General features: G+C 30.7%; 1 protein-coding gene across 1 annotated transcript; it reads left to right on the forward strand.

The window, feature by feature from the left end:
• Nucleotides 1-963: 963 nt before the first annotated feature.
• Nucleotides 964-11,322, forward strand: LOC113363006 (sex peptide receptor-like). The gene is made up of 2 exons (XM_026605497.1): nt 964-1,305; nt 11,143-11,322. Exons 1-2 carry the CDS (start codon nt 964-966, stop codon nt 11,320-11,322), a joined length of 522 nt encoding a protein of 173 aa, XP_026461282.1.
• The last annotated feature ends 3,236 nt before the right edge of the window (nt 11,323-14,558 follow it).

Below are 14,558 nucleotides of genomic sequence, written 5' to 3' on the forward strand. Positions count from 1 at the left end.
TTATATATATATAATGTATATATATGTATATATATATATATATATATATATATAATTATATTTATAAACATTTGTCTTTTTCTGTTACAGATTTTCCAAGACCAAAATCAACATCAGTGCAAAAACATTCTAAAAATAAAATATACAAATATTTAGATTTGTCTTGTTAATTCTAAACTGAAAAAATAAAAGACCTAATTATAATTGTCAATTAATTAGAAGCAATTATAAATACTTAATTATAAACAAATATTTGCAAATGCAAAGTGTATTTAATTAAATATTTCACTAATTAATTATTGCATATGCATTTCTCATATTAATCCACTGTTGCATATTTCAAATCTTCATTAAAATGTAATTTAATAACAAATTTCAATGAAGTGATAATAAAATATACACTAATTTTAATTTAATGAAAATTAAAATGAAAAACTGTGTTTAATTGCGAGTTCAAAATGTGTAAAAAATATTGTGAATGCCATCCTGAATTTTTGGTGGTCTTCAAAATGAACCAAACAAATTTTTGCTGTTTGCAAAATGCAATCAATAAAATATCAATACTAAATAAAAAGTTGTAAATGAAAATGCCAAGAGTGAATATTCCATTTCCAAACATTTCCATTTGCCTCATATCCAAAATCCTCTGAATTATTTATGACTCCATTAAAATTTTAGTGTTTTATTCATTAATCTAATAAAATTTCCTAGTGACTTCAATCCATCATCAATTCATTGTTAATCTAATTTTTATATTCCTAAAAAAATCCACGTATTTCTGATTTATTCATCAAACCATTAAAATATCCATATGCTACTAATTCGTCATCCATGCATTAATAGTCCATTATCATGATCCAAAGAACCAAGTAAATCTCAACCTGATTTAAAAATTTCCACTTCCAATTCATCATCCATGCACCAATAGTCCAATAGTCTACTACTCATTGATCCTCCTCTATCATGGCCGACAACCTGACCTCCGGTACCAGGTTCGAGTACTGCGGTCCTGGTCTGGACAGCTTCCACACCTTTTACCTCGGCCTGCACGGCTACTTCGCCCTCAGTGTCTGCATCTTTGGATGCGTTGCCAACCTGCTCAACATCGTCATCCTGACCAGGAGAGAGTTAAGGTCGCCGACCAACGCCCTGCTGACGGGATTGGCTGTCAGCGATTTGCTGGTGATGCTGGATTATGTGCCATTTGCCAGCCATATGTACCTTTGGCATGGTAAAAGGTCCAGGGAGCAGATGTACGAGTATGGGTTGGCGCACATGGTGTTCTTCCATGCGATATTCACTCAGGTAAGGGGTAAAAGATAGATGGCCTAATTGGGCAGTATCTTGATTAACCGACTTATCAATTTAGTCACTTTGTACCTCAAGGTACTCCTATTCTTACATTCTACTTTATTACCTCGAACTTTAGCTATTGGACTTTCAGCAGGAATAATTTTGAAGTTGTACCTTAAATACGGCTTCCAAAAGGTTGTCGCTTAACGTTGCCATTAACCAGACCTAGCTCTTTTCCATTTTATCGTAAAACATTAATTTTTCTTTAATTTGATTTGATACATATATATTTTAATTTGATAGAATTTTTATTTTCAAATTTAATGGATAAGAATTGTGAAAAGCGGTTAAATATGAAGACCTTCAGATATTGGCCCAAAAGTTCTGCACAGAATCTGGACAAATATTCTTGGTAGAAGTATCAAATTGTGCGCTTTTGAGAAAACGATCATGAGATATTGGCCAGAAAGTTCTGCATAAAATCTGGACAAATATTCTTAGAAACAGTATCAAATTGTGCGCTTTAGAGAAGACTATCTTCAGATATTGGCCAGAAAGTTCTGCACACAATGTGAACAAATATTCTTGGAAAATGTATCTATTTGTAAGCTTAAAAGAAGACGATCTTCAGATATTAGCCAGAAAGTTCTGCACAGAATCTGGACAAATATTCTTAGAAAAAGTATCAAATTGTGCGCTTTTGAGAAAACGATCATTAGATATTCGCTAGAAAGTTCTGCACAGAATCTTGACAAATATTCTTAGAAAAAGTATCAAAATTGTGCGCTTTTGAGAAGGCGATCATGAGATATTGGCCAGAAAGTTCTGGCCAGAATCTGGACAAATATTCTTGGAAAATTTATCTATTTGTAAGCTTTAGAGAAGACGATCTTCAGATATTGGCCAGAAAGTTCTGCATAGAATCTGGACAAATATTCTGAGACAAGTATCGAATTGTGTGCAGCATGTTTTCAGTCTGTGCAACTTATGCACTTTATAATGGATTTAAATATCCACGAATGCCAAAAAATATAAACTCTATCGATTGTGCATTATGGACCTTAATTTCTAACTAGATGATGTTTCATACGATAACATTTCCATGTTACACAAAATTATAAACAAAATAGCCCGAAGCCATACATTGTAAATTCGCACAAATCATGAAGGCGAGTTCGAACTAGTCCCAATTGATACTTTTATATTAATTTATGTTCATAAACAAAGCATAAATAAATATTCCAATCAATCACGACCTACAATTAAAATAATTAGTAAAATTCAAAATCACCTAGAGCCATTTCACCCAATTAATTAAATTTTAAAACAAACAAACATTGGAGCAAATTCAATAATAAAAACACTAAGCGTGAATTCATTTCGATTAATATATATATATATATATATATATATATATTATATATATATATATATATATATTATATATATATATATATATATATATATATATTATATATATATATATATATGTATATATATAGTGTGTGTGTATATGTGATAAAAAAACAAATCCATATCTCGGCCTAATGAGCAAATGAATAAACATCGTACAGCAAAATGTAATGTTGAATATTTTTTAATAAAAGAGATACCGTGCTTCGATTATATCACGTATTATATATATATATATATATATATATATATATATATATATACATCGTATTATCGATACCCGTACGCAATATATCGATATATTGGCAGACTTTTATCAGACGTTGCGATAATATCGCCCCGAGAGGAATATATTGAATTCCGCTTTCATTAAAGTAATACCACAAATAATCGAAGCGCTTGTAGAAAATTTGTAAGAATGATTTTATTTATTTTAACTTCCCGAAGGAGATACATAGATAATATCATTTATCTATTTATAATGAATGATATCAATTACAAATCGTATTGCTTAGTTTTTGGCGAAAGCGACATCTTTATTTCTTAACTAAACAGTTAAAAAATTTATTTAATAGCAAAAACTCAATTATATTTGATCGATTATTAATATACCTTAAGGCGAAATGCTACTTAAACTTAGTTATTCATATAAAAAAGCTCTACTCGTTTATTGCATTCTGCCTTCTGCATTCCGCCTGGATCTGGAAGTGAATAAATAACTAGGTATAAGTGGCATTTTGCCTAAAAAAGCTAGTTGCATAACCTTTTTGATATTCCTAAATAATCGACTCAATAATAATGTGAAAACTTATAATATCATATGGAACGTATTGTTGTTTCCACTGTACAATTACCTAATTATTTAGGTAATTGATACGACAACACGCAAAAAAGAACGGCTGATCGTAGCGTCATGGAGGTCCAGTGGTATTACACACGAAATATATTACCCAAGCGGTTTTGAATGACCAGAGACGTCTAAAAAATACAAAATTGGCTAATCCGATTTTCTGGAGAAAACTTAAACTTGTTCAGAAAGTTAAAAATGATTCACTAGCATCATGAACTTGATTGATCATTATTTTCATCATAAGAAATAACCAATTATAATTTTACACTAGCTCTCCGTCTATCAAGTCTATTTAATAAATAAAATCCCACAGGACATAAATGGTTCCGTATCAGATGATTGCATAGGGCCCACATATGTATTTAATGTTGATTAAATCTTTACAATAATATTATGGACAAAATTTATTTATTGATAATATATTTTGAATGCAACGGCTGTAAGCTAAAATCCGTTGCTACAGCAACCAGTCGTCTAGGAAACTGTTGTAAACAATTGAGAACATATAATATTATTATTATTAGGACATTGTAATATCATTTATTAAACGATAGGTATGATAATAAGACAAGCCTAAATATAAATATATACTCAATACCTTCCAGATCTTTCACTATTTCACTTTTCCTTTCCCATTTAATCGTTTTCTAATCGCTTTCCTACAAAGGTCCAGTAGTCATCCTTTATCAAAAAAAGGCTCCTTCTTTTCCATTTTAAATATTTAAATTCCTCTCGTTTCCATAATAATGTATTATATTTATGTATGATGAAGGCCCCAAAGTTAAGTTGTAACGTTAAACAAAGAGGAGATATGAAATAAAAATAAACTTTTCGAAATGTGTCAGAAGCCTAAACGCTTAAATGGGGGGCTCCGACGGAATTAAATCAATCCTGTAATGCGCACGAAAAGTTTCATGGAGGGGGGGGGCAGGGCTCATATATATATATATATATATATATATATATATATATATATATATATATACACATTCGTACGTGCCTCTATGTACTTATAAACATTAACATGCGCTTATCTACATATATATAAAAATAAGTCGGGTTTTCCTTCCTGACGATATAACTCCAGAACGCACGAACCGATTTTGACAATTTTGCATTGGAAAGTCTTGGGCTCCGCAAGTTTTATAGCTAAGAAAATTAGTGGTGCATGGCATCGTGCCTTAATGCAAATTGCTGGAACCTTAGTGAGAATTAACAAAATTATGCTTGGTTAAGTCAACGAGCAATTCTTGCCGCAAAGAATAATGATGTACACGCATTGAATTTCACCATTCAATCAAAAATTGCTGGCGATTTGGTGACATACCAATGATTCCGACTGGTCTTCCGTTTGATTTCAAACGATTGCAATTTCCAGTTCGCGTTCGCAATGACAATTAACAAGTCGCAAGGCCAATCGCTTAGTGTTTGCGAGATAAATTTCAAATAGATTATTTAGAAAATCATGTTTGTTTTTCACATGGGCAGTTATACGTTGCCTATTCACGAGTTGGAAAACCATCTGCTTTGTTTGTGTTAACGTCAGACCAAAAAACAAAAAATGTGGTTTACCAAAGAGCACTTTAATGAAACGGATAATTTGCGGATTCACTTTCATTTACTTAGAGAAGTTCAACTAAAAACACTTCATTTTTGTAATCGAAATAAATTCATTGCTGTTGTGTAATAAAATCAATTTTTTCCTTTTCAAGTATAAAACAAACAAAAAAAATTCTTCATCTTTCTCACGAAACCATCTGGTGGCGAAACGGAGTTCGTCGGGTTTGCTAGTCTCCTTATATACGTTCATATACATTTACATATATACAATGTACTTATATGCATATTTACTCTTATGATTTTTTCATGCATTTATATACAAGAATGTTCTTTACATACATATGTATTTGGAGGATTCTTATACATATGTATTTGTGCTTAAGTACGTACTTATATACTTGGTTGTATATACTTATATAACTACATAGAGATCGATGTACTAAAATACATTATTTAATATGTATATACTTAATAGTAACTTAATATATACTTGCTATGTACTTAAATGTATAATTATACTTGTGTACTAAAATGCATATGAAATTATATATGCACTTGTTGATGTATTTATATACAGTTGTAAACTTGATTCATTATGTAAATAATGGATTATGTACAAATATTAGGCAGTTTATTTGAAAAAAAAATTATATATGTATGTGTTTTTTTTTTTTTTTTGTATAGCGAAGGAAATGCTTTTATGCATCCCAGACCGGTCTTCTGTCTGGGTATGTCGGACTCGATACCGCCTTGATATATGTATGTGTGTGTGTGTTTGTATGTATATTATAAGATAATCTGGTATAAAAAGTCAGTCAACTGTGAGAACAATGCGGGTTCCGTACCGATAACTAATTTGATAAAATACAGAAAAATCAAAATGAAGGCAAATATCGATTTTGTTTTCAGCAGAATGGCACACATATATTTTTACAAGCGCTTTATTCATTCTAATCGAATTCAGTAATAAAAAAATTATAAATACACAAAATTTTAGCAGAAGAAATTAGTCTCGACATTTGTAAAGGGAACAAAAGAACATTTAATATCGAAAAATTTATAAATTGAAAAGTGTGGTATGAAATCGGTTGAAAAACACGAACAAATTGCGTTTGAGGAGCATACTGAGTTGATATAGATTAATTTATTGAACTAGGTACACAAATGAATCTTCGGACTGAGTATATGGTCTTATTGCATTTCCTCATTTATTTTTCATTAAATTTGTTGCGAACGTTGCACGAGATTTCATAAATATAGTTGCTCTACTATAAACAGCACAAATTACATTTTCCATCTCCGAGTCAATTATTACTAGTGGTTTCAATATTTATCTTTAATTCAATGTCGAAATGACATTCCCGACATCGAAAAACGGATATAAACTAGACAGCCAGGCTGATGTAAGTAGTCCGGAAATAGTTGTCGGAAGTATTAATAACTCCTGCAGAGAACCAAGTGGAAGGAAATGGAAGGAAATAGTTTTCTTCGGTGGTAATGGAGTAAAATGAAGTAGACGTCTTTCATGGAAATGTCTGATTATATTCATTTTCTTTTGTTGGAAACAGAAAACGTCCGAATATTATATATAATACTAGCAAACCGGGCAAACTCCGTTTCACCACCAGATGGTTTCATTTTAGGTAACATTTCGTTTGGTGATTAAAAGATGAAGAAAAAAATTGCCTGCTGTTAAAATTGAATAAAAATTTGCATAATACATGTGATTGATTTGATGGTTTCCAATTAAAATGTTATGAAACAAATAACTTACTTTTTTTACTTTTTTTGCACAATTTCACAGTGAACACAATGCCGGTTTGTCATATGAAATTAACTGAGCAGAGAACAATGAGTGCAGTCAAACAAAAAATATTAGTTTGTAGTACATGATAAGTATCAGAGATGACGCTGTATGTGAAAAAAGAAAAAGTGTTTTCTGCTTTTCTGTTGAAATCTTTCTTCAATTTTCTTTGCTATAAACCTCACGGAGTCCGAGACCTTTCCAACGAATGCAAAATCGTCGAAATTGGTTCGTGCGTTCTGGAGTTATATCGTCAGAAAGGAAAACCCGACTTATTTTTATATAATAGATAAGTACATAAGCAAGGGCATAAGCATTTACCACAGAATGCATACGTGCAAAAACATGTATATAAGCAAATGTATATTTATACAATCATGTTAGAATTTTATTGAGTGTTAGCTATTAATAGATTGCGCTAGTATGAATGTTGGTATGAATGATAGTATTTGAATATATATATGAGATTACTATAGATAGATGATAATGATAAGGGTAGTTAATGTAGAATGAGAATAGTAGTGAATATAGAAATCATATATTAGGACCATTAATATAATTAGTGTCAATAAATTATTAAAAAGATCAGTGTGTTTTAATAAAGACCGCCAGAATCAACATATGTATACAACGCAAGTTCATTTGTGTAAGTACATAAGTATATACTGGATTCTAATATATAAGAGCATATATATATATATATATACATGAAAAAAGCACATTATAATATGTATATAGGCACAGTAAGTACATAGGTCAAGTACATAAGTAAAATTAAAATAAATAAGTTGATACATATATATTATATATAAAAATGAATCGCAAAATATGTTGGTAAGCGCATAACTCAACAACGCCTGGACTAATTTGGCCAATTCTTTTTTTAAAATGTTCGTTGAAGTTCAAGGATGGTTCATACGGCGAGAAAAAATCGAATAATTGCCGGAAAAACCCTAAAAAACAGCCCTTATCTTTATCACATACAAACGTTTTCTAACTAAAACGTAAAATCAATTTGAGCTTCATTGCTATTATATAAAGTTGATATTAAATTGCAAGCACTCACTGTATACTCCTCCTAAACGATTATTCGGATTTTGATAAATCTTTCTGAAGTTTGTTAAGGAAATTTTCTAAGATGTATGTTCAATATTGTACAAATAAATGGAAAAAATTGTAAAAAACGACATGTCATTGTTTGCATTGAAAACAAATGAAAACTATCCTCTGCCAAAAATTTCAATTTACTTATGAATCTAGACAATATTAGAATATGTATAATAATTTTATGATTATGAATAAGAAGAATGCAATGTCTACATTATTATTGCCAAAAAGCAGCTGAGATGTACCAGAAATTAAAATAATATAAAATACAGTATATGTATGACAGATTGAATGAACAGGATAAGACAAATTAATTCACTTAAAATATGAAATTAAGTATTAATCAGGGCCGGTCCCACCTTTAATGCGATGCATGCGAAAAATACGAGCGCACGCTTTAAGGAGCGCCAACACAAGATTCGGATATTAAATTTTCAATATAGTTTTTTTTTCAATATATATTTTTTTTGCATCTTTTACTTATCTTTCCACAATATTTTTAAAATTCGTAAAAATTTCACTTTATAACAACAAATGGCAAAGTAAAATTAAATACATACAATTCGGCCCTCACGATATCGATTAGGAGAAGTTTAAGATGTAATTTTGGATATCTTAAATAATAGAAAATTAAATTAATTTAATGCAACATGAAGTGCCAGCGTTATGTTATGGTTATGGTTATGGTTATGTTATACCGTTTAAAAGACTTCAATTTCCAATAAAGTGTGGGAATTGAGATTCATCATTTTATAAAGCAGTTTTACATTTAACATCGCTCATATTATAAATGTATATGCATTTTGGCGTAAAGAGTAATTTAAAAAACAATAATTTTTAGTTTTAGGTAAACGGTAAATATTAGTATATTATATTAAAAAATTGTAGACATGGGTACAAGATAACGTCTGTCGGATCATCTAGTACAATAATAAAGCACATTAATATGTATATAAGCACATGTAAGTACATAGAAAAGTACATAAGTACTGGATTTAATATATAAGCTGTATACATCGAAAAAGCACATTAATATGTATACAAGCACAAATGAATGTATACAAACACAACGAGAGTGCATTTAAACGAATCTATAGAAATTATGTAATATAAATTATAGATATATATAATTTTATCCTTTAGCACAAAAAACTGCAAAACGTTTCGAGAAATTGGTTCCATCATCTTTAATGACACAATAAGCATGCATATGTATTTAAAAAACAAATTAAGTCATTGAATTAAATAAAACATAATGAATATATTTTAGAAATAATTCATACTTAATTATTTTTAAATTAGTATTATATATATATATATATATATATATATTTCTTTTAATCTATTTTAACAAATTTTATATAAATATTTAATCTTCTATCCGATTGAAGCATCTCTGACACTCGCGATCCATCGACATGTTTTATTTCAAATCCTCAGGAAGGTGTTAAAAGAATTTCCGAAACGTAAATATTTCAACATGAGATTTTAATAAGAGAGAGAAATAAGAATGAAGAAATGTTTGGAATAAACATATTTCAGACATTAATCCCTCTGCGCTTTTCTAAAATCGAAAAGATAAATGTTTTAACACATTTTATAAATATAGTTATAGACTATAAACATAACTATATATATGCATCTATTTTTACCAAGCTCTTCAGAATGCACCGTTTGAATTCGAATTTATTTTGTTCATAATGTAACTGTGATTTTCCTTAATCGCTAATTGCCACCACAGTTAGTTCATGATCTTCTCGAGCTCCAAATTCAGTAATCTAATTATTTTTCCATAATAAACAAGTCAGTGTCTAGTTCAAAGAAGTCTTCAACTGTCGTTTTGTTATGCAAATCATCACAACTGGGTCATTTGTCAAAAGTCAAGACGGAGATGGAATCGTAAATATTTATTGTTTGGACAGACTAAAATAGCCTGACATGATCTAAAGTTATGGATGAGTCGATAATTAGCATGGTAGGGTTATGATGGAGGAAGAAAAGACCAAGTGAGGAGTGCAGAAATTGGATGCAGGATATCAGTTGACCAAGAAAAAAACACTTGTGATTATCTAGCAATAGAAAAAGATTTTTGAATCCAACGCCTGAACGATAAACTATGTCAAGATAATATAGGAAAACCAATAAAAACTAATGAAACTTGGGATTATCCCGCAATAGAAGAATGTTTATGAATCCAACGTCCAAGTGATAGATGGAGTCCAAATAGGGATGAAAACTGGACCAAATGTGGTATAATTTATTAGACAACAAGCAAACCCGACAAACTCCGTTTCGCCACCAGATGGTTTCGTGAGAAAGATGAATAAATTTTTTGTTTGTTTTATATTGAAAAGGAAAAATTTGATTTTATTGCACAACAGTAATGAATTTATTTCGATTACAAAAATGAAGTGTTTTCTAGTTGAACTTCTCTAAGTAAATGAAAGTGAATCCGCAAATTATCCGTTTCATTGAAGTTCTCTTTGGTAAACCACATTTTTGTTTTCGGTCTGACGTTAACACAAACAAAGCGGATGGTTTTCCAACTCGTGAACAGGCAACGTATAACTGCCCATGTGAAAAACAATGATTTTCTAGATAATTTATTTGAAATTTATCCCGAAAACACTAAGCGATTGGCCTTGCGACTTGTTATTGCGAACACAAGGCTAACTGGAAATTGCAATCGTTTGAAGTCAAACGGAAGACCAGTCAGAATCATTGGTATGTCACCAAATCGCCAGCATATTTTTGATTGAATGGTGAAATTCTATGCGTGTACATCATATTTCTTGACGGCAAGAATTGCTCGTTGACTTAACCAAGCATAATTCTGATAATTCTTCAAAATACTTCAAAAAAGACATAATCAGAAAATCAGGAAAAATTATAAAATGGTAATAAGGCCATTTGAATAGATCAGTTCTAGGTAAAATATATTAATTAGATGGTATTCTTTCAGTTAGCCTTAAAACGTATCACCAATTTTATTGTTAGCTGATCAACTATCTAAAAAATATTTAGAACTGAAACTTAACCTTTTATCTATTTAGAACTGAAACTTGACCTTTTATCTATTTAGAATTGAAACTTGACCTTGAATTTTTTTTTCCAGATATGCCACACCATATCCATTTGGCTGACAGTCACCTTGGCCGTTTGGAGGTACATTGCCATCGCTCATCCACAAAAGAACTCCAGATGGTGCAGAATGGAGACGACCATAATTGCCATAGCAATGGCATACGTTTCGTGTCCTTTGATCTGCATACCTTTGTATTTGGCGTTCAGGTGAGGAAATTAAACATCAGCTTTTTCCAATAGACTTTCCAACTTATTCCAAATTCACTATAAAAACATGGGCGCATCATGATACTGCGTAGATGCTTTTTATTTAATATTTTTAAAATAGACAGATTTTATGCAGAATGCATTAGCATTAATTAAAGTACAACTTACGCATCCATTAAACAAGAAGATTTTTTGCAGTTTGTTTTGCTACACAACGTCGATATTAAAATATAAAGCATAGTCCATACAAATGGACTTGAAAGCCGTGCACAATTTTAGTTTAAATCTTAAAATTCCTTTCGACTAAATATTTATCCAGGTAGCGAAAATAGTTCTGACGCAAAACCGTTTTTGTTTGTTAATTCTTCTGCTGTTTCTGCTGTTTTTGCTGCTTTTGTATTTCTGCAGCGTGTTTACGACATCATGGCGGTCGCAATATACTTTACACTTTACGACTTTCGAGGATTAACTCTCAAATAAACAGCTTAAGGAGATTCCGGACGGTTTAATTACTTTTTAAACATTATTCAGTTCATTAGCTGCGAAGAAAAAATAATCGAGGCCCGAGGAAAGGATAACAGATTAACATAGTGATCCAACCCAGTTTCCTTTTCGATTCAGAACCATATTTGTAAAAAAATGTGTATAATAGTGCCATAAATATCTGGAAACTGCATCGAATACAAAATCAGTAGAGTTCTTTTTCGCAATTCCTATTATTATGTGATGTGAAGTGAGCCTATATTGTCTCTAGATTGTCAGTAGAGTCCCTTTCTCGTCCCATTTAAAAATAGGACGCATGTCCTGACACTAATTTTCATTTATATGAAATTAAACAGATCTGTACGATACGAAGTGAGCTCATCTTGTCTCCAGCTCGTCAGTAGCGTCCTTTTCTCTCTGGTTTTATTTGACGTGAAGTGAGTCCTTGTACGGCAAGTTCACGTATGTGTGTGTTTCTTCTACGGTTGGCAAAACTGTCGTAAAAGTCATGACTAATGATGACGGACACTTTCGTTCACCCTGTGTGACGTTATTAGTGTTCTGGCAGTATTAAAAAAAATATATGAGTTTTACGACGCCTTTACGACTTCTTAGGAGAGGACAGAAATCTTCTACGTGGCCTTTTTAATATACTCGTGTATATATGTATGTATGTGGGTGCATGTCATACTTTAATAATAACATAATTTCTTAGATCAGATTAATATTAAAATTGTGAGATAAATACCCTAAAAACAAGGCACTAGCTGTTTCTAAAAATAAGATTTTGACAAAACTGACATTTCTGCATTTATAACTAAGATGCCAGTAATACCAATTATTTATACATTAATACCAATTTAATATCATAAGAAGTCAATCCACAGACTGCTTTTATCAAATTGAAGTTAGTATTAAATTAATACATAACTTCCGAAAGAGAAATTTATGTTTTCGTCAGAAGACAAACGAACATTTATCTCAACGTTTCAAGTCATTTTGAATCGCTCAACATAAAATTGGAAAAGTAGGTGTGAGCTACTTATTTTATATAATTTATCCTTTCGTCGACGTTTTTTTAAAAAACAACAACTGATTTAAAAAACACAAAAGTATTTGAAGAAACTCCATAAGGACTTGAGTATATAGTGTAAAACGTTTCAGAACGACTGGTCTGCTGTAATTTACATTATAACATATATTTTTTCTATTAAAAAGGATTTATATAATAAATAAATGTATGAAATTGATACTATAAATAGTGCAGTGGGTAAATATGATAATATAATCAGAACGTCTGGTTTCCATCATATAAAATACATAAATAGCTGTCCAAATTTTATGTGGCTATTTTATTATTATTGCTGTTTTGATTAGGTCCATGATATATACATACATACACACACACATATATATATATATATATATATATATATATATATATATTTACAGATTTCGTCTGAATATTGCATAGAACACAGATTCTGAAACGATCATGTTAGTGCATCCATGTAACTTATATAGTCAAGTAGCAAAAATTATGTGAATGGAATTTACAATTATGACGGACGTTTTTTCATGTCTTTTAGAATTTCTTCAAATAAATATATTAAACAATAATAATTGTAATATATCAAACGCAAGCTAAAAAAAATAGGGCATACGTAGACAGATGAGCAGGTAGTCAGTTAAATTGGCAGAGAGGTAAATAGGTAGAGAGGTTAATTGGTTGGTAGACAGGACAACTGGTAGATAGACGAATATGTAGATAAACAGATTGACAGGTTAACTGGTAGACATGGAAAACGAATGACAGGTAAATTGGTAGGTTAGTAAATTAGTAGACAGGTGAATCGATACACAAGTAAATTGGTAAACAGCTAAATTGGTAGACTGATGAGCAGCTTAACAGGTAGATTGGTGGACAGGCATATTGGTGGAAAAATAATCCGACCAGTTAATTGGATTGTAGACAGGATAACTGGTAGATAGACGAATACGTAGGTTAACTGGTAGACATGAAAAACGAATGACAGGTAAATTGGTAGACAGGTGAACCGATTCACAGGTAAATTGGTACACTGATGAGCAGCTTAACAGGTATATTGGTGGACAGGCATTTTGGTGGAAAATAGTTATATAAACAGGTAGCCTGGTAGACAAGGAAACTGGTAGACTGTAACAATTATGCATTTTGTTCACATTTTTAATTGACGTAAAACACTGCAAAGCGTGAACGGGTACAGCTAGTATATCATAAAATCATTATTACTACGACCCACAGTTTGATGTTCACCTTCAGACCAAACATTTCATCAAACGATAAAAAATCTTTACGACCGCCGGCGGTCATAAAATGGTCTCACTTGGTAACATATACAAACAATCCTATATAAATATATACAAATCGAAGAGGTCTATGGTGTAATATACGAAATCTGTGTTTTCCAGACGTTTAGAGGCATTCTGAATCGATTGACATGATTTATAAAAATTAATAATTATAAAAATATATTTTGAGAAAATTTGAGAAAAAAACTCTTTAGCTGACATATTAGAATATTTTTACTTAAGTAATGTAATATTCTTTTATTTAAACCGAATGATGCCCTTTTTTTCTTTTATTTGATATATTGCAATTATTATCAAAAAAACATGTAAAAGTGTCCATTATAATCGTAAATTTCATTCAAATTTATTTTCGGCGCTTGATTATGTAAGTTACATGGAGATTTTCAAATTTCTTTGCTCCAAGGG

Source organism: Ctenocephalides felis, unplaced genomic scaffold (genome assembly GCF_003426905.1).
Source record: "Ctenocephalides felis isolate EL2017-DRISC unplaced genomic scaffold, ASM342690v1 CF-g0.4_SCAFFOLD_00845, whole genome shotgun sequence".
NCBI classification, from domain to species: domain Eukaryota; kingdom Metazoa; phylum Arthropoda; class Insecta; order Siphonaptera; family Pulicidae; genus Ctenocephalides; species Ctenocephalides felis.